Source organism: Molossus molossus, unplaced genomic scaffold (assembly GCF_014108415.1).
Source record: "Molossus molossus isolate mMolMol1 unplaced genomic scaffold, mMolMol1.p scaffold_m16_p_10, whole genome shotgun sequence".
NCBI lineage: Eukaryota > Metazoa > Chordata > Mammalia > Chiroptera > Molossidae > Molossus > Molossus molossus.
This window is the reverse complement of record NW_023425345.1, coordinates 53,180,164-53,203,884: the sequence shown is the minus strand read 5'-3', so window position 1 is coordinate 53,203,884 and position 23,721 is coordinate 53,180,164. Positions and strand designations below refer to the sequence as shown.

General features: G+C 37.4%; 1 protein-coding gene across 8 annotated transcripts in view; it reads right to left on the bottom strand.

The window, feature by feature from the left end:
• Nucleotides 1-23,721, bottom strand: part of PPFIA2 (PTPRF interacting protein alpha 2) — a 437,224-nt gene that overhangs the window by 114,398 nt on the left and 299,105 nt on the right. For all 8 annotated transcript variants that reach the window (XM_036251326.1, XM_036251328.1, XM_036251327.1 and 5 more), the window contains one exon: nucleotides 16,089-16,205. In XM_036251326.1, coding sequence (XP_036107219.1) covers nucleotides 16,089-16,205 — 117 coding nt within the window. The remainder of the gene's footprint in view (nucleotides 1-16,088; nucleotides 16,206-23,721) is intronic.

The following is a 23,721-nucleotide window of genomic DNA, read 5'->3' as shown; positions in this document are numbered from 1 at the left end:
AGCTTTCATGGATACAAAACTGGAAAACATTGATAGTGACTTTTATGCAGGTCACAACTATCTGTACATTGAACTGAGAAAAGCCAGCAATTGAGAACTGGCTCAGGGAGGAAGGTGAGAGCCAATTTCCAGTCAGTTATGTGCAAATTGGAGGTAACTAAGCTGTAATATTAAGGGTTCTTGTCATAACAGCAGATATCCTCTGACTCTGAGCACTACTTACAGGTAACTAGGCAAGCTTAAGCTTTGCTAGAACTCCTATCCTCTCACACTGAGAACTTTCTGCCATCAACTTAAAAAAAAAGCAATTTTTAGAAACTACAAACATTACTAGAAAACAAACCTTTACTTTGAAAAACTGTTTCATATAATTTAAAAAACATTTAGAATTTTAGTGCCTTAAAATACTGGGGAGAAATTCAGACTCAGATAATCATACAACACTGATCTGAATTAAAATGCAGAACTTTGACTCCCCAGTTCAGTTCATCTACTCTTGACTAGATTGCCTGTAATCAGAACATATAAACCAACATGCTGAAGTCATACATGCTGTATGTTATGAACAAGTACCAAGAATGTAATGTGTATCTGTGTGTGTGTTTATATGAATATACATACATATACATATTCAACAAATATTCGTTCAGTGCAACTGAATGATGTTAATTTTCTAATTAGAAAAATGATTATTTCAATTCTGTGCACCTGAAATCTATTAAAATCTTGTTTAAAAATTGCGTATTTTCTAATGGGCTCAAGGTAAGAAAAATTTTAACCAAATATAAACAGCAATCAGAAAACTAAAATAAAACACTTTTAAAATGTTAACCTCCTTAATTCCTTTAAGGAACAGATGTGTACTGCAGCTTTTATACTACTTTGGAATTTGGGACTTTTCCACGGGAAAATTTTTAAGCTCAATTTGTTTCTGAACTGTTTATGAATCTTTTGTTTAAAAATGTGTAACATTTCATTGGTTCAAGTCACTTTCAATATATTTTTAGTGGGCTTAATATGTTTTCATAATTTCAGAGTAGGAAGGCCATATAAAAACTGTTTTTTAAAAAAAATCCTCACCCTAGGATATTTTTCCATTTATCTTCATATAGAGTGGGCAGGAGGGAGGGAGAGAGAGAGAAACATTGATGTGAGAGCCACATATTGACTGGTTGCCTCCTGCACGACCCTGACCAAGGCCAGGGACTGAACGGCAACCAAGGTACAAGCCCTTGACCAGAATTGAACCCTCAGCTCTTTGGTCTGTGGATCGACGCTCTAAGCCAAATCAACCAGGGCTAAAAAATGCTTTTTATCTTAGAAAAGGAATATATAACTTCTTTATTATTATTTGTAATCCTCACCCGAGGATATGTTTTTCCCTATTTTATAAAGAGGGGAAGGGGGTGAGAGGGAGAGAAACATGAATCAATTACCTCCTATATATGCCCAAACCTGGGCTCAAACCCACAACTTAGGTATGAACCAGCAATCTTTTGGCACATGGGACAGTGCTCCAACCAACTGAGCCACAAGGGCCAGAACAAGAATATATAACTTTTGTTCCAGATCATTTTTATGTAGAATTAATTTAAAAATAAATTGTGATACTTTAACCTAAATGAAAGTGACTTAATTAGAGGAAAACCCAGTGCTTATTTAAAGTAGCTTCATTGAAAAAACAAACAACCTTGCTGGTGTGGCTCAGTGGATGAATGTCAATCCATGAACCAAAAGGTCGCTGGTTTGATTCTTGGTCAGGGCACATGCCCAGGTTGTGGACCTGATCCCTAATGTAGGGCATGCAGGAGGCGGCCAATTGATGTTCTTGCTCATCAATATCTCTATCTCTCTCCCTCTCCCTTCTTCTCTCTCTAAATCAATAAAAACAAACAAAAACATAACATACCAAAACAAAAAACAAAAAAAAAACCAACAACAACAACAAATAGTATATTTAGAGTTGTGCAACTATCAAAACAATTTAATTTGAGAACATTGTCATCACTTCAATAGAAACATCTTACCCATTAGCAGTCATTCCTGTACCACTAATCTATTTTCTATCACTACAGATTTGCCTATTTGATACCTTTCACATAAATGGAAGCACAGAATAGATAGCATTTTGTGGCTGACTTTATTCACAAAACACATGTTTTTTGAGATTCACTAATGTTGTAGCACATAAACAACATTTCTTTTATTGCAGAATAGAGTTGCATCATGTGGATGTACTACATGTTATTTATATATTAACCAGGTAATGGACATTTAGATTGCTTCCACCTTTTGGCTACTATGAATAATACTGCTAGGAACAGCATATGAACATATGTGTGTAAGTCTGTGTGTGAACATATGTTTTCAATTCTCTTGGAGAGAATCTTAGGAGTAGAATTGTTGGATTATGTGGTATTTCTAAGTTTAACATTTTGAAGAGCTGTTTCCCATAGTGGTTACACCCTTTGACATTCCCACCAGCCATGATGAGAGTGCCAATTTCTTACATCCTCACCAAAGCTTATTATCTGTCTTTTTATTATAGCCTTTATAGTGGGTATAATGTGGTCTTTTCCTTATGGGATTTTTTTTTTTTCCAAAGGTACTTCACATTTATTTATACATTTGTTTCAAAGAGTGTAAAAGATTTACTTTTCCTATTTGTTCAGGTCTGCACACTGGATTAAGAAAATGGGAATTAGCCTTGCTGGTGTGGCTCAGTGGTTGAGCATCGACCCATACACCAAGAGGTCACTGGTTCAATTGCTGGTCAGGGCTCATGCCCAGGCTGTGGGCCCAATCCCCAGCGCAGGGCATGCAGGAGGCGGCCAATCGATGTTCTCTCTCACCCATGTTTTATCTCTCTCCCTTTCCCTTCTTCTCTCTCTCAAACCAATAAAGAAAAAAAAATTAAAGAAAATGGGGATTAAAATATAGAAAGATGTCAAAGCTTCTCCAAACCTGCTCTGAGAATTAGCTGCTTAGAGAGACAAACATGCAGCACCCATAGCTCCCACTAGCCTGAAAGCATCCATTCCCTTATATTTTATCTTAATAAAATGCCTGTAATTATGCTTCCAATAGGAGGCAAAACCAATTAGAAAAATATTGTAACATTTCACTGGCAGTTGAGATGAAATATGAGTTCAATAATCAGCTCCTGCAAACACTCATGAACAGTGACAGGGAGAAACCCGTCATCCCAGGCTGCTCAGCCGTGTGGGTGGGCTGCTGAAGTCAAGGTAAAGCAGCGAGGATGAACAGGATCACATTTTCAAAACGCTTTTTCAAGGTGAGCTGACAAAGGCAGATGTAAGTAAACATTCCCATATATCCCTGCTGTTACCAGTATTTATTCATATTCCAACAGCTTCCAAAGTGTTCCCAGCCACCTGGTTGACTTTTGCCTTGGAGTCCTCCAGAAAAGCATCATTTATCCTCCTGTGCTCAGCTGGTGAGTTTTAGTTCTTTCTTCCTCCTATTGCGATTGCTTAAATTCCAGTAATTCACTCTTCCGTGTTCCTCTGTCACCTTTTGAAAATCTCTCTTTTCTTTTTCCCTTAGAGAATCATAATAACCCTGGCTCCTGGCTCAAGTTGAAGACTGTGGGTCACGGAAAGCAATTTGACAGGGACTTCTGTTAGGCAACTCTGTCTCCAGTCTGCCCAAGAACTTGGTCATTTTATATTCTTTTTTTTTTTTTTTATTGATTAATTTTTGTTACAAATGATTCTCCTTTTTTCCCCCACTGATTCCCCCCTCCCCCTTCCCTCCCTGCCCCTTCCCCAGATTGTTGTCCATGTCCACTGTTCATGCATACATGCGTATAAGTTCTGTGGTTCATCCCTCTCCCACCTCCCCACTCCTTAGGGGATTGTCCTCAAACTGTTATGTTCATTATATTCCACAAATCAGTGAGATCATATGAAATTTGTCTTTCTCTGTTTGGCTTGTTTCACTTAGGATGATACTTTCCAGGTCCCTCCATGTAGTCTCAAAGGATAAGAGATCTTTCTTTCTTACCGCTGCGTAGTACTCCACATTTTATATTCTTGAGGCTCTCTAAATGCATCTCTTCTGAGCTTTCCTTAAAGTCTTTTTTTCCTCCTCTAGTTTTTTGCTCTTCTCTTTCTGAATTGCCTTCAGTTTTTAGATTTCAGCAATCTCTTGTATCTGATGTATTCACTTTTCACGTGGTGCTATCAAAGGTCTGCTCCTGTGTGTCTCAGGTCCTCTGTTCTCCCATGAAGGGCTCTCAGAAGTTGCCTTGGAACCCAATCTGGGGCCATGCAGTGGGTTCAGCTCCAGGATGCCACCCAGTGGGGTCCAAGGCCCAGCAGGAGGCTGAGGAGGTGCAGAGCCTGGAGCTCACCACTCTCCTGCTGGGGCACATGGTTTAGAGCCCGTGGGACCGGCTGCTAACGGTATGAGAAGGATGGGGGCTCACCTTCTGGTTCTGACTTGCATATCCTAACATTAAACATCTTTTCATGTGCCTATTGGCCATTTATAGATCTCCCTTGGAAAAATGTCTATTTAAAATTTTTAACCATTTACTAATTGGGTTATTCATCTTTTATTATTGAGTTATAAGAATTTCTTATATATATTTTGGATATGAGCCCCTTTATCAGATATATGACTTGCAAATAGTTCTTCCCAGTCTGTGGAATATCTTTCCACTTTTCTGGTGGTGCTGTTTGAAATGCTAGTGTTTTTCATTTTAATTAAGTCCAATTTATTAAATATTATTTTTTATATTGTTTGTGCTTTTAGTGCTGTCAAGAAATTATTTTCTATCACGGGTTATAAAGACTTTCAATTATTTCTTTCTTTTAATCTATAAAAGTATATGTTTAAATTATTACTTTTACATGTTGTGTTTTAATCACACAGATTTTGCTTCATTAAAGAAATACTTATTGAGCACTTACTATGTGCCAGGTGGGTGGTATTTGGCTTTAGTGTGTTTTTTGTTGTTGCTGTGTGATGATACATTCCTGACATCAGAGAAATTCTCAGCAAGCAGAGGAGTGACATACAGATAAGCAGCTATTAAGAATTGCAATGCAATGTTCTAAAGTCATCTTTTGATTACACGTGTATGTTATGGGAGCAGAGAGAAGATGCGTGCTGTTTGAGTTGTCTTTAAATATGAGTAATGACACACTGCATCTCAAGTACAATAAGGATAAGGGAGGGGATAGTGTTCCGGAAGGGGAAACAGCATGAGCAAGGGCAGGGAGGCATTTTCTGCAGGGAAAGTACACATTGTGCCATATGCAGGGTGTAGACACGTGCTATGGGGAAGCGGGGAGACACGAGACTTGAAAAGGAGGACAAGCAGAGATTGTGATGGCCTCAGCTTTTCATATGAAAGAGAATGAACTTTGTGTGTTAAATAGAATGACAGAGAGTCATCAAAGGTTTCTGAAGAAGAAAATAACAACAATCTGCTGTCCAACTACTCATTTTTCCTCATAACCCTGGTAATCTATGTAAATATTTAGATGTAAATATTATATTTACAATATATATGTAATCAATATATATATTGATTGATTAGAGAGAGAGAGGAAGGGAGAGGAGAGAGAGAGAAACATTGATGAGAGAGAACATTGGGCTGCCTCCTGTATGCCCCCCACTGGGGATCGGGCCCACAACCTAGGCATGTGCCCAGGTCAAACCGGTGACCTTTTGGTACATGGGTCGACGCTCAACCACTGAGCCACACTGGCCAGACTAAAGCCCTTCTTAACTTCCTGTAAGAGGCAAGTTTTGCTTGCCTGCTCAGCATCCATGTTCCTTTCCCTTTCCCTGCAGCTTCAGCTGCTAGATGAAATACAGGATGTCCCGTTATGTTTGAATTTCACATAAACAATGAGAATGTTTTCAATACAAGATATAACATGCAGTATTTGGGTAAAAGTTTCACAAGGGCAAAACAATGAGCCAAGACTAATAGCACAAGTCAAATGTTTATCTGGCAGAAGGGACAGAAAAATCAAAGGTTGGGATACACAGTGAGTTTAGGAATTTTAAGACCAGTGTGGCTAGAAAGGAATAGGCTTGTTTAAATGGGAAACATCTGCAGAGTTTTGAGCAGACGATTGACATGTTTAGATTTGTTTTAAAACATCACTCTGATTCATGTGTTGAAAATAGAACATAGAGTGTCCATCTATGGGAGATGCAGAGGGACTGGGTGGGAGGTGATTACAAAAATCCAGGTGAGCCCTGGATGGTTTGGCTCAGCGGTTAGAGTGTTGGTCCGCGGACCAGGGAGTCCTGGGTTTGGTTCCTGCTAAGGGCACATACCTTGGTTGCAGTTTGTCTCCGGCCCCAGTTGGCGTTGTGTGGGTGGCAACCAGTCGATATGTCTCTCTCGCATCAATGTTTCTCTCTCTCTTCCTCCCTTTCTCTCTTCCGCTCTATCTGAAGATAAATGCAAAAATGTCCTCAGGTGAGGATATAAAAAAATATAAAATCCAGGTGAGAGGTAATAGTTGTTCATATCAGAGTGATTAACAGAGTTAGTGAGAAGTGGTCAGATTCCAGATATATTTTCAAGGCAGAACAAATAGAATTATGTATAATTTCATGTGGGGTGTGAGAAATAGGGAAGTCCTTAGGATAACTCCAAATTCTTTAGCATGAGCAGCTGGAAAGGCATGGATTTTATCCTCTGAGATGAAAAAGATATAGCAAGGTTTTGGGGGGAATTCAAAAGGTCAGTTTTTCACATTTTAAGTGTGCAACTTTCCTTAGATATACAAGTAGAGATGTTCCGTAGGCAGTTGGATATATGTATTTGGTTGTAGGGTCCGAACAAGAGGTAGATTTGTAAGTCATTATCATATGGATAATATTTAAAGCTACGAGGATGACTGAACTCACTGAGAGAAGGTATAGAGGACTGAGCCCTGAATCACTTCGACGTCAAGAAGTCAGGAAGAATAAGACTGACACAGAGCCGCTGGTGAAGAGAAAAACAAACGGGAGTATGGTTTACTGTAATGCTGTAATGCACGTGGAGAAAAATGAATCAAAGAAGAAAAAATGCTCAACTATGTCAAATACGGCTCAGACATCGACTTCCACCGGGACTGAAGATCGCCCATCGCATTCAGCAATGTACATGTAGTGATGACAGAGATGGGGGGGAGGGGGGGGTGTTCTGTGGCACAGTGGTGCGAGGACCCAACCCGCATAGGTTTGTAAAAGAATGCAAAGGAAGTGATCGGAGACAGTGGGTCGACGACCCTTTGGAAGAGCTTTGCTGCAAAGAGGGGTGGAACATGGAGTAGGGTCAAGAGAGAATTTCTTAAGTTGGAAAAACTTGGTATGTTATAGGCAGAATGAAAAAGAAAAGAAAATATTGATGACAAAGAACTCAGTAAGAATTGCTGGAGAAGTATACAAGATGACTGCTGAATACGTCAACACAGGTGTAACAAAGTTTGCTTTGTGTAAGTTGTTTTTGTTTTTTTTTTATTTTAAGGCGCATAGCTAGTCATCAGCTCTTTCATCCTCTTAGAAACATGGGAAGATTTAAGACTTTTCTTAAAGTCAATACGCTTACATTTTGAAATCCATGAAATCGAGTATTCTATATTCTGCTTGATTCCTCCCATCTTCACTTCCACTGTGGGTATACTTGGTGCACTACTTATCTTGGTCCCTGCTTTCATGAGCTAGATGACTTTAGGCCAGTCATCTTCGCTCTACACATCTCACAAGGTTATTGCAGGGATCAAATAAAACAACTTTCTTAAAATCATTTTGGAAAACTGTAAAGGACTTTCTACCAATTACTTATCTTGTTCTTATGGGCGTGCAGCCCCTTTGTTAAATGAGGTTTCCAGACAGGCTTGAAAAACGGTTTGCCTAATCCGAAAAAACCGAAGCCAGCATTAAGAAATAGTCTGTATAATACTCATCCTGGAATCTGAAATTCCCCTTCAAATAAAGGGAATTTCTGGTCCTGCATGTTTGGGAAATACTACGTACTATGTTCCCGCTTGGGGCTTGACAATATTAACAGATAAAAATTCTAATCAATGCTAAAGTAAAAATGCCAGTTCAAAATTGTATAGCAAAAGATCCTAATATTCTTGTCCTGGGAATTTTCTATTTTGCAGGAGCTGGTTCTGTAGAACACTCATTAAATTCCCGAGGAACTAGTGCTTCATGAGAATTGATACATTCTACCAAAGTGAAAAAGGAAATTAAGTCAACTGCAGAATATCTGAATGACAGACATGGACATTTTCCTGAATTGGTTTAACAGATCAGACAAACCAATACACGAGGAAGGACAAGTACATGTTCTTCTCTGTGTCATTCCCTGGCATAAAATGACACTCACATTATGCCCATAGGATAGAGATAAATGAACCAACTTCCTGTCAAACTCATGTGAATCAGTCAGTCATCTTTTTTCCCTCCTTAATTTTATTTTATTATTATTTTTCCCATGACCATTTATTCCTCATATGCTCAATCAGTCAGTCTTTTAACGTCTGAAGACATCCTACATCAGCAAAGATGGGCTTGTTTTGCTTTCCTCAAATGTAAGCTAATGGTATAAATGATATTGAATCTAAATTCATAAAGATAGATGAGTCAATTCCACACCTCCTATCTAGTAGAGTCATTATAAAGCATAAAAACCCAGTCACTGCATTTAGAGAGATTTGTTTTGAATTTAATGCATTCCCACACAACATTAGATTTTTATCACTTTTGTCATTGCATATAGAAGATGGGTGACTTTTAGTCACAAGCTTCCTCTCCAGCTCAGCTCCTATAAAACTGACATGAGATCACTCTGTGCACATAGGGATGAACCACAGAGCAGCCTAACCTTGTCTCTTCGGAGCCCTTTTCTAGCCGTAGACCTCCAGGCCACTTCAGCCATGTATCTAGGGCTCCGCCTGGATATTCTCTCTCCTGGGACATGCACCAATCCCAACGTGGCAAAATCATAAATACCATCCTCTTGTGTGGTTACATTGCTTGAAAATTCAATTGAAGAATAATAAAAAAGAAGTACACATTTTATTATGAAAAAGTAGATCACAATATGTGGGATCAATGCACAGAACAAAATATTGTTAGTGCTATTCAGATGTAAACAAATCCAAACAATAAATATCTCTGATATAGAGAAGAAATTAGAGGTTAATCGATAATGCATAAAATAAGCTACAGTTGACAAAGACTGAATTTTTGGCAGAACAGCTGTTGGCAGTAGTTAACATGTAGTGAGGAGAGCATATAAAAATGGGCAAAATGCAGTTAATACACTGGACACAGCCCCATGGATGATGGCTTTAAGCTGGAACTTACCAGAGGTTTTTAAAGGAATGGTATTTGTAATTAATTACGTTTGTTAGAATTTTTAAACAGAAACATGGTATATTCATAAGTCAAACATTTGAACGTATGGTTAACGTAATTATATGCAAGATATTTATTATGTAAGCCTGTACAAACCCTGGAGGCCAGCTAAGGTCTGTTTGGGCAGAAAGTGTAAGCTTCTAGGTACCTGGCATATGGATACAGTAAGAAGGGGTGGTGGTGTCGATCATGGCTGTATAATTTCCTTTGGTCCCATGAACTTCTCACCCCCTAGAGAGAAGCACACAAGGCTAAAGCAAGGCTCCATAAATTGTGGGCCCAGAGCATGGACCCTCTTGCCCAGGTTTAAGAGCCATATTCATAGAGGATGAAAATGTTGAATGCCACTGACTTGGAGAATTGGTTCAGAGTAAAAGTTAACTGGGAGAAGTTGTGGGAAAAATTAAAGAATTTTCTTAAAAAGTATACTCATGTCCTGGCAAGTTTGGCTCAGCGGTTAGAGTGTCGGCCTGCGGTCCAGAGAGACCCAGGTTCGGTTCTCGCTAAGGGCACGTACTTCGGTTGCAGTTCGTCCCCGGCCCTGGTTGGGTCGTGCGGGAGGCAGCCACTCGATGTGTCCCTTTCACGTCGCTGTTTCTCTCTCTCTCTCTCTCTCTCTCTCTCTCTCTCTCTCTCTCTCTCTATCTCTCTATCTCTCTATCTCTCTCTCTCTCTCTCTCTCCCTCCTGCTCTATCTGAACAAAATATGGAAAAGTGTCCTTAAAACAAAAAAACATATACTCCTGACCCAGTCGGTGTGGTTTAATGGTTGAGCATCAACCCATGTACCAAGAGATTTGATTCCAGGACAGGGCACATGCCCAGTTTGTGGGCCAAATCCCCAGTGGGGGGCATGCAGAAGGCGGCCAATCAATGTTCTCTCCCATCGATGTTTCTATCTTTCCCTCTCCCTTCCTCTCTCTCTAAAAATCAATAAAGAAAAAAAAAGCACACTCTTGTATATAATAAAATAATCAACCCTAGGAAACAAATAAATATGCATAGTTATGAAAGAATAAATGATCCAAAACAATCGGATTGGGTTAGAATGAATTTTTTAGAACCAGCAAAAGACCCAGAGAAATCGTCCTGGCATGAAGGCATGTGAGAGCACACTGCTGTCTGAAAGTGGGAAGACCAGCATCCCTGTCCTGCTTTAGCCAGATAAGTCATTTAATCTTCCTAAGGACCAATCTCATTATCTATGAAATTAAGAAAAAAAAATATCCACCTAACTTGGAATTCTGATATGTGAAAGAAATGACAAATCCACATAAAACTGTAATGTAAATGATAGCTTAAAAAGTATTTAATCAGAATGCTTCTCTGTTTAAAACACTATGTCTTCCCATTGCTCTGAGGATAAAATCGGACTCCTTACCACAGCCTAAAAGAAACGGAAGGATCTGGCCCCTCTCGCTGCTCTGTCCTGTCCCCTGCTGCTCTCTCCCCTGATCACTAAGCTTCAGTTACCTTGTCACCTTTCCTTCCAGAGAATGTGACAAAGACACTCTTTGCTGTCCTTAGTGCACCTTGGTACATTTTGTGTTTCCTTTGTTTCAGAAACTCTAAGGTTTTCCCTACAGTTGGCTCCTTGCCTTCTTTCAAGTCCCAGGTCAAACCCCAACTTGGTCCTAAAGAAAGTTCTTTCTTGCCATGACTATTTAACACCCACCTTGCGCTTGCCCTTCGATCACAGTCACTCCTTTTTGAAACACATTTTTTTTTTACCCCCTTTCCCCATGTATATGTATTTGTTTATTGGCAATGCCTTTATCTGTCTTGTTCATTACTCTGACCTAACCTAGAACAGGACCTATTTCCTAGCACCTTTAATGAGATCATCACTAAATATTTATTTAAAAATGAATGAACATAAAAACCCATATTATAACCACACTATTCAGTGCTTGTCATCAATGTGCCAAGACTTTTGTCATTCATAGTTAGTGTTTTTTATTCCTTGCAACAAAGCTGTGAGTGAGACGTGTATTTCCCTGTAACTGATGCTCGGGGAGGCTGAACCCTAAGGTCACACACTGCTAGTAATTGGCAGAAGTGGAATTTACATCCAGGTCCACTGACTTCAAACAAATTACTATGCCTCACTGTCTCTCTGGTACCCCCTCCCCCCGAATCAGACAGAATTTATCTCTTCTATAAGCTCATTTTGACTCCAGTCTATCATTTTTTGCCATATTAATCTGGGCATGTTTATTTCCCAGTCTTGTTTCCTGGTGAATTTATTACAGGGACTGTGTCTTCTGTGCCTCCACCACACTGTACCATTCTACATATCCACATCACTTAGCAAACATTTGCAGCTGGGAAAAATCATTGGAAATGCAGAATATACAAGTCAGGAGCATTATTATCTCCTTCATGAGAGCAGCATGTTTACTGAAAAAAAAAAACTCACAAATTAACTGTCCTCTAGGAAGCAACAGAAAGGAAATTGTTGAGGTCAGTTCTGAGCTCTTAACGAAGTAAAGTTCTGTGTTCAGCAAATTCTTGTTACCCTAGGAATACGTATGCTCTTCTAGAAGAACTGATTGAATGCATGGCATACAGAAACACTTAAACTTGTTTCAGTTCAGCTTATATTTTCTTTTCATGTTTTGTTTTTAAATGTTAATAATTACACAAGTTTTCCATGAGCAATAAGGCCCATCTCTGAGTGTGCTTTTATGAGACTATTTTTATCAACTATTTTGTCAGCAAGGTTCTTAAGTCACTGACATAAAACATTTCCTGTTGGCTAATAACCCACCCAGACTATGTAATTTAAGGAACTTCACTGCCCTAAACTAAGGGCAGTCCATGTGACCGGGATTTACAATCACTTCTGACAGCTCCAGGGCACCTAACTATAGTTTGGTGCTTCCCCCACAACAACCTCCTTGCAGTTTACACACCAACAGGCAGTCATCCTACACTGATAACTTTCACTGCACAGACACTCCCGAAAATAATATGCTCATTTGCTTTGTTTGAACATACTTTTGAAGCAGTTCTCAATAAAAACTAAGGGTTAAGGACTTAAATTACAATTCTATGATATGTGTTATTCAATGGTATTGACATACTTTAAATAATCATGTTATGAGGATAATTTTGAGAAGAAAAGATGCTTTATACTGTTATATGTGTATAATTGAGGGGTATTTACATAAGGATGATAAAGTAATAACTAGGATATTATTTCATATTTTATTAAGAAATGTCAGCAGTTAGGACTTGAATAGTACTGGGAATCTAATATACAACATGGTGATTATAGTTAACAATAATGTATCATATACTTGAAAATTGCTAGTAGAGTAGATCTTAAATATCCTCATCCCCCTGCTCCCACAAAAGATAACAATGTGGGATGATAACTGTGTTAACTGATCTTTTTGGAGTAATCCTTTTACAGTTTTTCCATATATCAAATAATCAAATTTTACATCTTAAATTTATGCAATGTTATATATCAATTATGTTACAATAAAGCTGAAAGAATGTCAGGCAAAGAATTATGATATAAGTAAAGCTTTTGAAGTACTTTCTTGAATCATCTCAGGTGTAATACACACTGAAACACAGTTCACTTTAAAAAATTTTTAAATATATACACATGACATTTTAGGTCCACTTGGAGGATAGGGGTATAGTATATTAAGCAATATTAGTGTATCATATTCCAAAGCATTTAGAAATCACCCTTCCTACAATTCTGGGAAATTGAAAGAAAAAAAAAAAGAATATCAGTAATTAAAATTTTTTTAAATCTTTACTTATATCCCTAACAAAAAGTGAGAGAGTTTATTTCTGGGCTATGTACAGCCAAGTGCCCATCAGCAGATGAGTGGATAAAAAAGCTGTGGTACATTTACCCAGTGGAATACTACTTGGCTGTAAAAAGGAGGAACATTTTACCCTTTGTCACAGCATGGATGGACCCAGAGAACATTATGCTAAATGAAACAAAGCAGTCAGAGAAAGACAAGTTCCATATGATTTCACCCATATGTGAAATTTAATGAACAAACTGGACTAACAAGCAACATAGAGACAGACGCATAGACAGAAATCAGGCAGACAGCTCTGGGGCGGGGTGTTGGGGGTGGTGGTGAAGGGCTTGAGCAAAAAGGGAAAAAAAAGGGAGAAAGAACTCATGGACAAGTGTGGAGATTGTGCGGGGGCAGGGGGTTGGGTGGAGGTGGAAGAGGGTATAGGGGATAAATGGTGATGGAAGTAAAATAAAATTAAATAAAGAGGGAAAAATTGAATGAGACAACAATATCACAGAGTTTCTCTTTCACACTGGTTGAAATGCCTTCACTAAAACCTGGAAAGCAAAGAAAGTTATAGACAAGTGCTTCAGGTCACCACCTGCTCAGAATCATATATATATATATATATCTGTGGAGTCCAAAAGACACAAACATCAATTGTACACAGATCTTAGACCTAATTCTGTAGCCCATTTCTGAAAATTAATCTGACATGAATTCTTACCTTCTATAATGCCTGGATACTTAGGATGTATATCTTAAAGAAACAGTACTTGAAAAAACAAAACTTGTATAAGCACTCCTCCTACTCAGAAATACTAGACGTGTTCTTTAACATCTAATAGTTTTTCATAGTAAACTAGTTCTCAAGATTTTATGCCTTTGAAAGGCATGTTTCTTTCATTCTTGTCTGGATGAGCATAAATGCAGCATTGTTATAGAAAACAATAATTTTTAGATGTCTAATAAAATAAACTAGATGATTATAAAGTCCGTTTTTAAACACAAATGAGTGTGATTCTATTATTCTCTGAGGAAAGGTATGGGGAATGGTACTGTACTATTGATTATATAATTAAAATAAAACAGCAATGAAATGAAATGAAATAAACATAAAATAAAACAAATATAGCATTCATAAAATAAAATGAAACAGCAATAGAAAATTACATATTAGTTTCCTAAACTGATTTTCATGTGCAAATGCCTTTTTCTAAAGAGCTTGGTGGTTTTTTACTGAGTTAATGTCAGTTTATTGATCTGAAGAAAAGATAAATAATATTTATTCAGATTTGAAATACAGTTTATGAAATCTAGCTTTCAAATTATAGTTTATTTTCAATACTTAGATTAAGATTTTTATAAAACACATAGATAAAGATTAAATAATTAAGCCTTAAATAAAGACTTGTTTGATTCTCAGTCAGCAGAATTGATGGCAGTCTCAGACATTAGTTTATTAGTTGATTTTGCTTCCTTTGCTTTTTTATCTGAATTTAGAAACAGAAGAAACCCCAACATTTGTTTCAACTGGATAAGAGAGGAAGTGCTCAATTTATTTTCTAGTAAAAAGTCTAGTGCTATTTGTTTTGTGGCTTCTTAATCTCTGTTTTAAAACCTCTTGACATTTACAATGGCACCAATTTATCTACCTGATTCATGTGATCTTGATGATTAAAGAGTTCAACCACCCAAAGATAAAACTTGTTAAAGGCAAATACCCAGGAGATTGTCTGAGCCTCATGCACAGAAAGAGCACATGACTGTAATCTTTATCTGATTCCAGGTCTACCAGCAGCTAATCTTCTTCCTCTTGCACTAGGTACAAGTGGGTCAGCACAGAAGAGGGCCAGATTGCTGGTTTCCCTGGCCTGGGGCTAAGCCCCACTGGAAAGGAGAATCACCCCCCTCTACCCCACCCTCAAAAACCTATAAAAATGCCATGACTTCATAGTCTTTTATGTAATTTATCATTAATAGGAGTACTGCTAAAGCCTTCCCAAACAAACAGAAAATACTAAGTCAAATAAGAAATGATCAAAAAGTTTTTGTAGTGATAAATCCCAGATTATTCGACAACTGTACACAATATCACTTATAAATCAAAATTAATCGTTTGTGTACTTTAAGAAGTCCTGGATATGTATAATTGATATATCTATATGGGTATATTTATTCAATTACATGTGTTCAATTGAATACACGATTGAAATATTTTTAAGAGAATCGAGTTAACAGTAAGTAATAAGAAGTTCAAATATGTATATGCCTAAACACAAGCATATTATTTTTAATACTCATCCTAGGATGCGTTTAGAGAGAGAGAGAGAGAAATATCGATGTGAGAGAGAAACATGGATTGATTGCCTCCCATATGTGCCCAGACTGAGGATTGAAGTCACAACCTAGGTATGTGCTCTGACCAGGAATTGAATCCACAAACTTTTTGGTTCATGGGACAATGCTCATCCAACTAAGCCACACCAGCCAAGGCATAAACACACAGACATATTTTTAAGAGAATCAAATTGAGAACAATAAATGAAAAGAAATCATCATGAACTTTTTTTTCTTTATTGATTTTAGAGAGAGAAAGGAAGGGAGAAGGGGAGAGAGAGAGAAACATTGATGAGAGAGAACATCGATTGGCCATCTCCTGCATGTCCCCCACTGGGAATTGGGCCCACAACATGAGCATGTGCCCTGACCAGGAATCGAACTGGTGACCTCCTGGTGCATGGGTCGATGTTCAACCACTGAGCCACACCAGCAGGGCATCATGAACTTTTGACAAACAAATCAAAATATAATAATGTTTATTACACGGATTCTATATTTCATATTCCTGTCAAATAATATAGTAAGTAAACATTTTCCTGTAAGAGCATGGCATATGGGTCGTACCTTTTCATGAACTTTCTGGCTTGGTTCCATCCCGTCAAGATGTTCTGACTCTGTGGATCCCTCACTTGATGCCATTTTTCTTTGAATATGAACATTTTGTTCACGCAAGGCAACAATCTGTAAAATAAAAGCATAGGCTTTTAAAATCTAAAGTACAGAATAAAATATAAAAAAATAAAATTTGCTTGAATGTGGTTAAGAACTAGTAAACACAATCAGAAAAAAACATTAAATTTTACTGATTATTTCAAAAAATATTTTAAAAATTATTATTTTGAATAATATTTATAGGAATTTAAAATTTACTTTCAAATTTTTCTGGTTGCCAAAGGTATCTATCAGGTTGGAAATATATCCAAATCAAGAGTATGATCTATGTGTTCCTAAATCAGAAATTACCTTCAAAATTAATTTATGAAATGTAATAAAATTTGCACTGGGCTGTATTTTAACGTATAAAAGAAACATAAATAAAAACATTGAAGGCTGAAGGCTAATTAGTAGCACATTTATTTACCCTAAGAAATAGTGTATCTGCAATTTAAAAACTAATTAACAAATAAGCTGGACTTAAATAATTGTGGCTCTATCGTGGGTACTTAAAATTAAATTGATCTCACTCTGGTCAGTTTTGCTCAGTGGTTAGAGCGTGGGCCCACCTACTGAAGAGTTGTGAATTGGATTCTGGTCAAGGGCACATACCTGGGTTGCAGGTTCCTCCCTGGCCCTGGTCGGGGTCGTGCGGGAGGCAACCAATCAACATGTCTCTCTCACACTGTTGTTTCTCTCTCTCTCTCTCTCTCTCTCTCTCTCTCTCTCTCTCTCTCTCTCTCTCTCCCTCCTTCCACCCTATCTAAAAATCAATGGAAAAATATCCTCAGGTGAGGATTAACAACAACAAAAAATTAAGTTGGTCTCATTGTCATTATTTTAATGACCATTGTCTTAGCACAGCTAGTACAAATATAGTAGTTAATTTACAAAAAATGTCAATGAATGCAATTAATTTCTGCAAATATTCAGCTCAATTTTACAGATATACTTTCAACTAAGCAAGACTCTCTGATAGTTGTAGATTAACTGATCTTGGTAATATACAAAGTAAAAAATAACATTCTAGCATTTTTTAATGGTGTTTTAAAATATACAGTTGACCCTTGAACAACATGGATTTGAACTACATGAATCCACTTATATGCAGATTTTTTTCAATAAATACTGTAAATGTATTTTCTCTCTTATGATTTTCTTAATAACATTTTTTCTCGTTTACTTTATTGTAAGAATATAGTATATAATGCATATAACATACAAAATATGTGTTTATCAACTGTGCATGTTACCAGTACGGCTTCTGATCAACAGTAGGCAATTAGTAGGTAAGTTTTGGGAATCAAAAGTTATACACAAATTTTTTGTTTGCTGGTTTACTGTTCAGTGGTCAACACCCATAACCTCTGAGTTGATCAAGGGTCAATTGTATTATCAGTTCAGACACTGAATCGGTATTGGTTCTAGTCAATGTCCATAGTATTTAATACACAACAAATAGTGAATCATATAAAACTTACATGTTGAAATTATGAGGCTAATTTGTCATACAAATTATAATCATCAAATAAACAAAAGACATAAGGGAAGTGGGTGTTTATCCTGCTGCCTGTCACTGCTTCAACACCCAGGTGGACCAGGATGTGTTCACAAGATCAAGTGACCTTGCATATGAGTTCCAGCGTCTGAACACATGGCTTGTTATTTTGTAAGGGCATGTCACCACATACCGAAGAACAATGATGTAAATGTTCTTTCTGGTAGTACTGCAATCACCAACTAACGTGTTCCCTTGCTCCCATTCTTGGTCATTTGCAACCTATCATCCATGAAGCAGCCAGCTTCCTCTTTTGAACATTATGTCATTCCTCAGCTTTCTACAGAACTTCAATGTCTTCCCAACTCATGTAGTACACACTGAAACTTCTTAACAAGGTCTATAACATCCAACATGATCCCTTTGGCTACAATGACCTCCTTTCTGTCCCCTAAATGTACCAGGCAATTTCTTAGCCAGAACTGAGAAACTTGATCTTCCTGCCTGAAACAGTCTTCCCCAACTCAGACCTAGCTGACATAATCCCAGCTTTTGAAACTCAGTTTATTTGTGTGAGTGTTTAATCATCAAAATATAATATTTTATTCCTTATTTGCTTATTTATTTCATTAGCAGAAGTACTAATATCTCATGGAAAAATAATTTTCAAAGGAATACCTTATTGGAAACATTTTCATATGAATCAATACAGTATATTATTATGTGCATGGTAGTCAATAAAAATGTGTTGAGTTAAATAATGAGTGGGCATAAAAAAAAAACAAAGAGAGTAAACCTAACTCATTTAGAAATAACAAAAGATAAAGATTTAAAATGTTTGGGAACTCCTTCAGAGACACTGCTTTTATGTTAGTGTGGACGTGAATTAAATCAAAGGAAAAACAAAATAAAACAGTTTCTGCATATATAATTTTATATTACATTCTTAAACTGTTTATTTTGCATAAAATAATATTACCATCAATACATAATAAGATTTTATTATGAGCTTTTAAAAATTTAATTGTATGCCAACATTTCACTAAGATAAATTAATGGTTTAACGGTTTAACAGATACATCGAGACAAAGGTAAAAATACAATTTTAATTCTATGCATACTATTTCATTTTTTAATCTACTTAGAAATAAAGAGAGACCTTTTCAGGAAAAAAAAACCCACAAAATTTAACTTCCAATTTAGAGATTAACTTTCAATTTTTTAGTAAGTCATATAAATGTCAAGTACGTCCTACTGCCTAAATAAAGAGACCATCTATAAAAGTTTACTGAATGAATCAATGAAAGATGAATTAAGATTCTTATTTAAAAAATGAAAATACCAAATTCATGTGGAAAACATTATTTGCAAGCACACATTACAAAAATATGAATATCAAAGTTTCACAAAGTATATGCATGACAATCAGTTCCAAGAAAGAGAATTTTTAACTATTAACATACAAACTATACTTCTAAAAAAAAATCTAGCCCCCAAATCACATTTTTGAAACAGGAGACTGGATGTATGCATGTTATTCTATATTCTCTGTCACTCTAATATAATTTTATTCCGTTCTATTTTTGCCCACTAACAAATTAGCTTGGGTAGTTATGAAAGCACAGTTTCAGCATCTGATTTAATTGCAGGTGTTAATAAGCTTGATTCTTCCTTTCACACTAGGAAGAGTGAGAGCTTCTCTCCCAGAAATGGGACTTTGGGGGTTGGGCCATGTCTTCAATGTGTTCAAATGGGTGGAGAAGTTCACCTAGAAATCACGGGCTAAAGGTGGCACAGTCCTCTTTAGGAAACCCTAGTTGCTGACTGAGCAGTAAACACAGGGGATGACTTGAGAACCAGTCTGCACTAGCAAGCAGAATAAAAAGCAGCTGATTCTCTGAAAACATTCTCTGGGCTCACACTGAGAGAGAAGGCTGTCCAAGGGAGGGCCCAGTGACTTCTCTGGAATGCCAAGGTAAGCGCGGATTCCTTACTGCTAAATAGCATGAAGTACCACTAATAGGAGGTCATGGCAGGTAGAAGGAATCACTTCTGGGTAGTCTCTGTTTCTTACCCAGTTAGTTACATAACCAGAAGTAAGTACTGGAAATGCTCTCTGTGCCAAGCACTGTGCTGAACTATTTTAAACTGTGAATTAGGTATTATGACCCACATTTAACAAGTGATTAAACAAAATAAAGAGAGTTCCAAAATACATAAAGAACTCATGCAACCCAACAAGAGGAAAACAAATAATCCAATTTAAAAATGGGCAAAGAATCTGAAAAGACACTTCTCCAAAGAGGACATACAGATGGCCAGGAGACATATGGAAAAATGCTCCAAGTCCCTAATCATCAGAGAGATGTAAATAAAAAGCACAATGAGGTATCACCTCACACCTGCCAGAATGGCTACCATCAATAAATCAACAAATAAGTGCTGGTGAGTATGTGGAGAAAAGGGAATCCTAGTAAACTGCTGTTGGGAATGCAGACTGGTGCAGCCACTGTGGAAAATTGTATAGAATTTACTCAAAAAATTTAAAATAGAACTGCTGTTAAACCCAGCAATCCCACTTCTAGGAATATATCCTAAGAATCCTGAAACACCAATCGGAAAGAATATATGCACCTCTATGTTCATAGTAACATTATTTACAACAGCCCAAGTGTTCATCAGTAGATGAGTGGATAAAAATGCTGTGGTACATTTATATAATGGAATACTATGCAGCTATGAAAAAGAAGGGTATCTTACCCTTTGCAACAGCAGGGATGAACCTGGAAAGTATTATGCTAAGTGAAATAAGCTTGTCACAAAAAGACAAATATCACATTATCTCACTTATATGTGGAATCTAATGAACAAAATAAACTGACAAAATAGGTCCAGAGGCATGGGTGCATGGAACAGACTGAGAGCTGTCAGAGGGGAGGGGTATGGGGGAGAGGATGAGAAAAGATTAACCAAAGAATTTATATTCATAACCAATGGACACAGACAATAGTGTGGTGAAGGCCTGGGTGGGGCAGGAGTTGGGTGGAGGGAGGCAAAGGGGGGAAAATGGGGCAGCATCTGTAATACTGTCAACAATAATATATATATATATATATATATATATATATATATATATATATATATATATATGAACTAAGTAGGAATCCAGTAAAATTCAGCTCCTTATCTTTACAATGTCTGCTCTGTCAAATTGTCTCACATGGGCTTAGCATTTGGGCTCTATAAACTCAGAGGAAGTTACTGGTGGGTGAGGATGGGGAGGAAGCAATTCCTTTCCAAGGGCTGCTGTCTTCCCACCCTGGAATCCTCTGTGCTTCATTAAGGAATCGGCCCTCCCTGGAAAAATTCACATATAGACACATTGTACATTCTTTTTCAATCCACTGAAGGCCCATGGAGCTGTAGTCAAGACACATTTCCACAATCATTTTAGCTGATCAGCCAGGACTTGTTAAGTGTTGGCATTTGTTTCTAAATGCCCACCATCCCTTCATATTCCTTTTGGTAACAACATCTTACATTTTCAATGGGGATTTCTGAATTTCCCTTTCAACTCTAATCCTAGAGGGGCTGTCAATCAGGTGGCCAGAGCTGATGGCAAACAGGTGGGCACATGATCCAAGCCAGGGCAACTGGCACACTCCTTGAGATGTTTCTGGCAGAGGTGTGGGGGAAGAATCTCTCTAGTGTGGAGGAATAGCGAGTAGGGTAGGGTCAGGGTGCTGTCTGTCATTACCATATTCTGCCTCACGGAGAAAGCAGGGGGAGGAGATGGAGCCCCATGAACTGCTTCCGCTCCTGATTCTAGCCATTTTGTTTTCTTTCGACATTTCTTTATCATCCATGTTTTCTCCTAATTTCTTTTTAAATCTTATTTTTCAGTTACAGTTTACATTCAATATTATTTTGCATTAGTTTTAGGCCTACATACAGCATAGTGGTTAGACCGTCACATACTTTTTAGTGTTCTGCCTGTTATTTCCAGTACCCTCCTGGCACCACACATAGTCATTACAATAGTATGGATTACATTCATCTCTACCTCTGGCATTTCAGTAATAAAAGCCTAAACTTTCCCTTTTGTGCTCAAACTGGTTTTGATTAGTTTTCTGTCACTTGCAAATAGAAGTGTCCTTGCAAAGATAGCAGGGAACGTGGAAGGCAGCACAGCACACGCAATGGCTACGTGGAGATTTGGGAGAATTACTAAGAATTTACCAGAGACACAATGGGAGAAAAATCTTCAGACACATAGAAGAGTACAGCTCTTTGTGTTCCTAGTAAAAAGTATCTGGAAGAAGATGAAAGTATGACTGAAGACTGCAGAAAGTAAAGTCGTTCAACTAAAGCTCCGGTCTCTTGGTGCTTCTATCTTCCTGGCGTTTTGCTTTGTCTTGACCCTTGTCTGTGTCTCCTGTTTGCGCATTAAACTTTTGATGGCCTGACCCATGGCTTCTAGTCATTCCCAAACACACTGTATTTACAAGCAAATCTTCCAGATTTTGTTCTTGCCTTTGCGTCTGCCAGGTAGTTGTTGGCTCTTAGGGATATCTGACCAGCTCTGACTTCTGGTGGTCTTTCCAGTCTGGAAAATTCCCCAGCTCGCATTCTTTTTTTCAGCCAGACTCTCTCTGGGATCCTATCCTGTCTTCCAACAGGCCCTCTGCTCTCCCTTTGTCACTGAAACATGGTTTCCCTGCTAGCTTGGAGAGCTTTATTCATTTCACAAGTATTCGTTGAGCACAGGCATTAGAAATACAAATGGAGGGAAAAGAAGAAATCCTTGCCCTAAGAAAACTTTAATTCTTATTGGGGGAGAGAAACTATAAACAAAATAAGGAACATGCACTTTTAAATGGTGATAATTGTACAATGAAAATGAAAGCAGGGGAGAGGTGTTGTGAGGTGCAGTTTCATTAGAAGTTAGGTGCTTTCTGAGTAAAAAGGACGCAGTATGGCTATGTGAGAGAAAAACTTTCCAGGCAGAGGGTGGGGAAGATGTAAATTCTTATTGAAAACAGAGTTTGAGATTCATGAAAATGCTTCAATGAGTTCTTCAAATGATGTAAAACATCCTCTTAAAAAAAAAGCTAAAATATTAGTGAAAATCGAAGTGTCAGGAAATGCACAGAAGCACATGATTCTTAAAAGAAACGTAATTTTGGATAAAATAAGAGTCTATTCAATATCTTTATATTCCCAAATTTGGGAAGTTCTCAAGAGTTTAAGATATATTAATCTGTCTACTCAAATACTCATTAATCACTGTTCTAAATATCAGACACCACTGGGGAAAATGCAGATTAAGCAACGAGATTGCATTCTAGTAACGAAGGAAAAGAGAAAAGGGAGAAAGCAGTAAAATACCAAAATAGCAATTATTAAGCTCTTAAAATGGGCTTGAAATTGTGCTAAGCACATTATAGAAATTTGTATGTTTACAACTGTTCATCTGTGCTTTCTAACCAAGTCTGAGACTTCTTCAAAGCAGATTTGAGACAAGTAATAATGTACATGCAGTTTATTTATCCTCAAATAATCTTGAAATGCCTGGGTTGAGTCCTGGCCCTTTTAAGTGTAACTGGATGTAGGATCTTGTACAAATTACTTAAACTCAAGTTCATGCTTCTCTGCTATAAAATGAGAGAAGATAATACCTACTTTTTAGTGTTTGTACTGTAAAGTATTTAATCAAACATTATGTACATTAAACATTCGTTACTTAATGACAATAACAAAGACCTCCATTCACCTCTTCAACTTTATCTTCCTAATTACACTTTGTGCTCTAGCTTATTGAAGGAATTACAGTCACACACACACACACACACACACACACACACACACAATGCTATCTTGGCTGAGTTTTTCACCTGGGTTGCCCTTTATGAGATGAGAGAAAAAATATATATATTGGTCTCTGCCTCCAATGTCTGGCATAAAGGTCCTAAAACCCTTGTAAATTCCTAAGTGATAAGAGCACTAGGAACATCTTATGTTCTACTGAGGTGGCTCTGGGTGGGC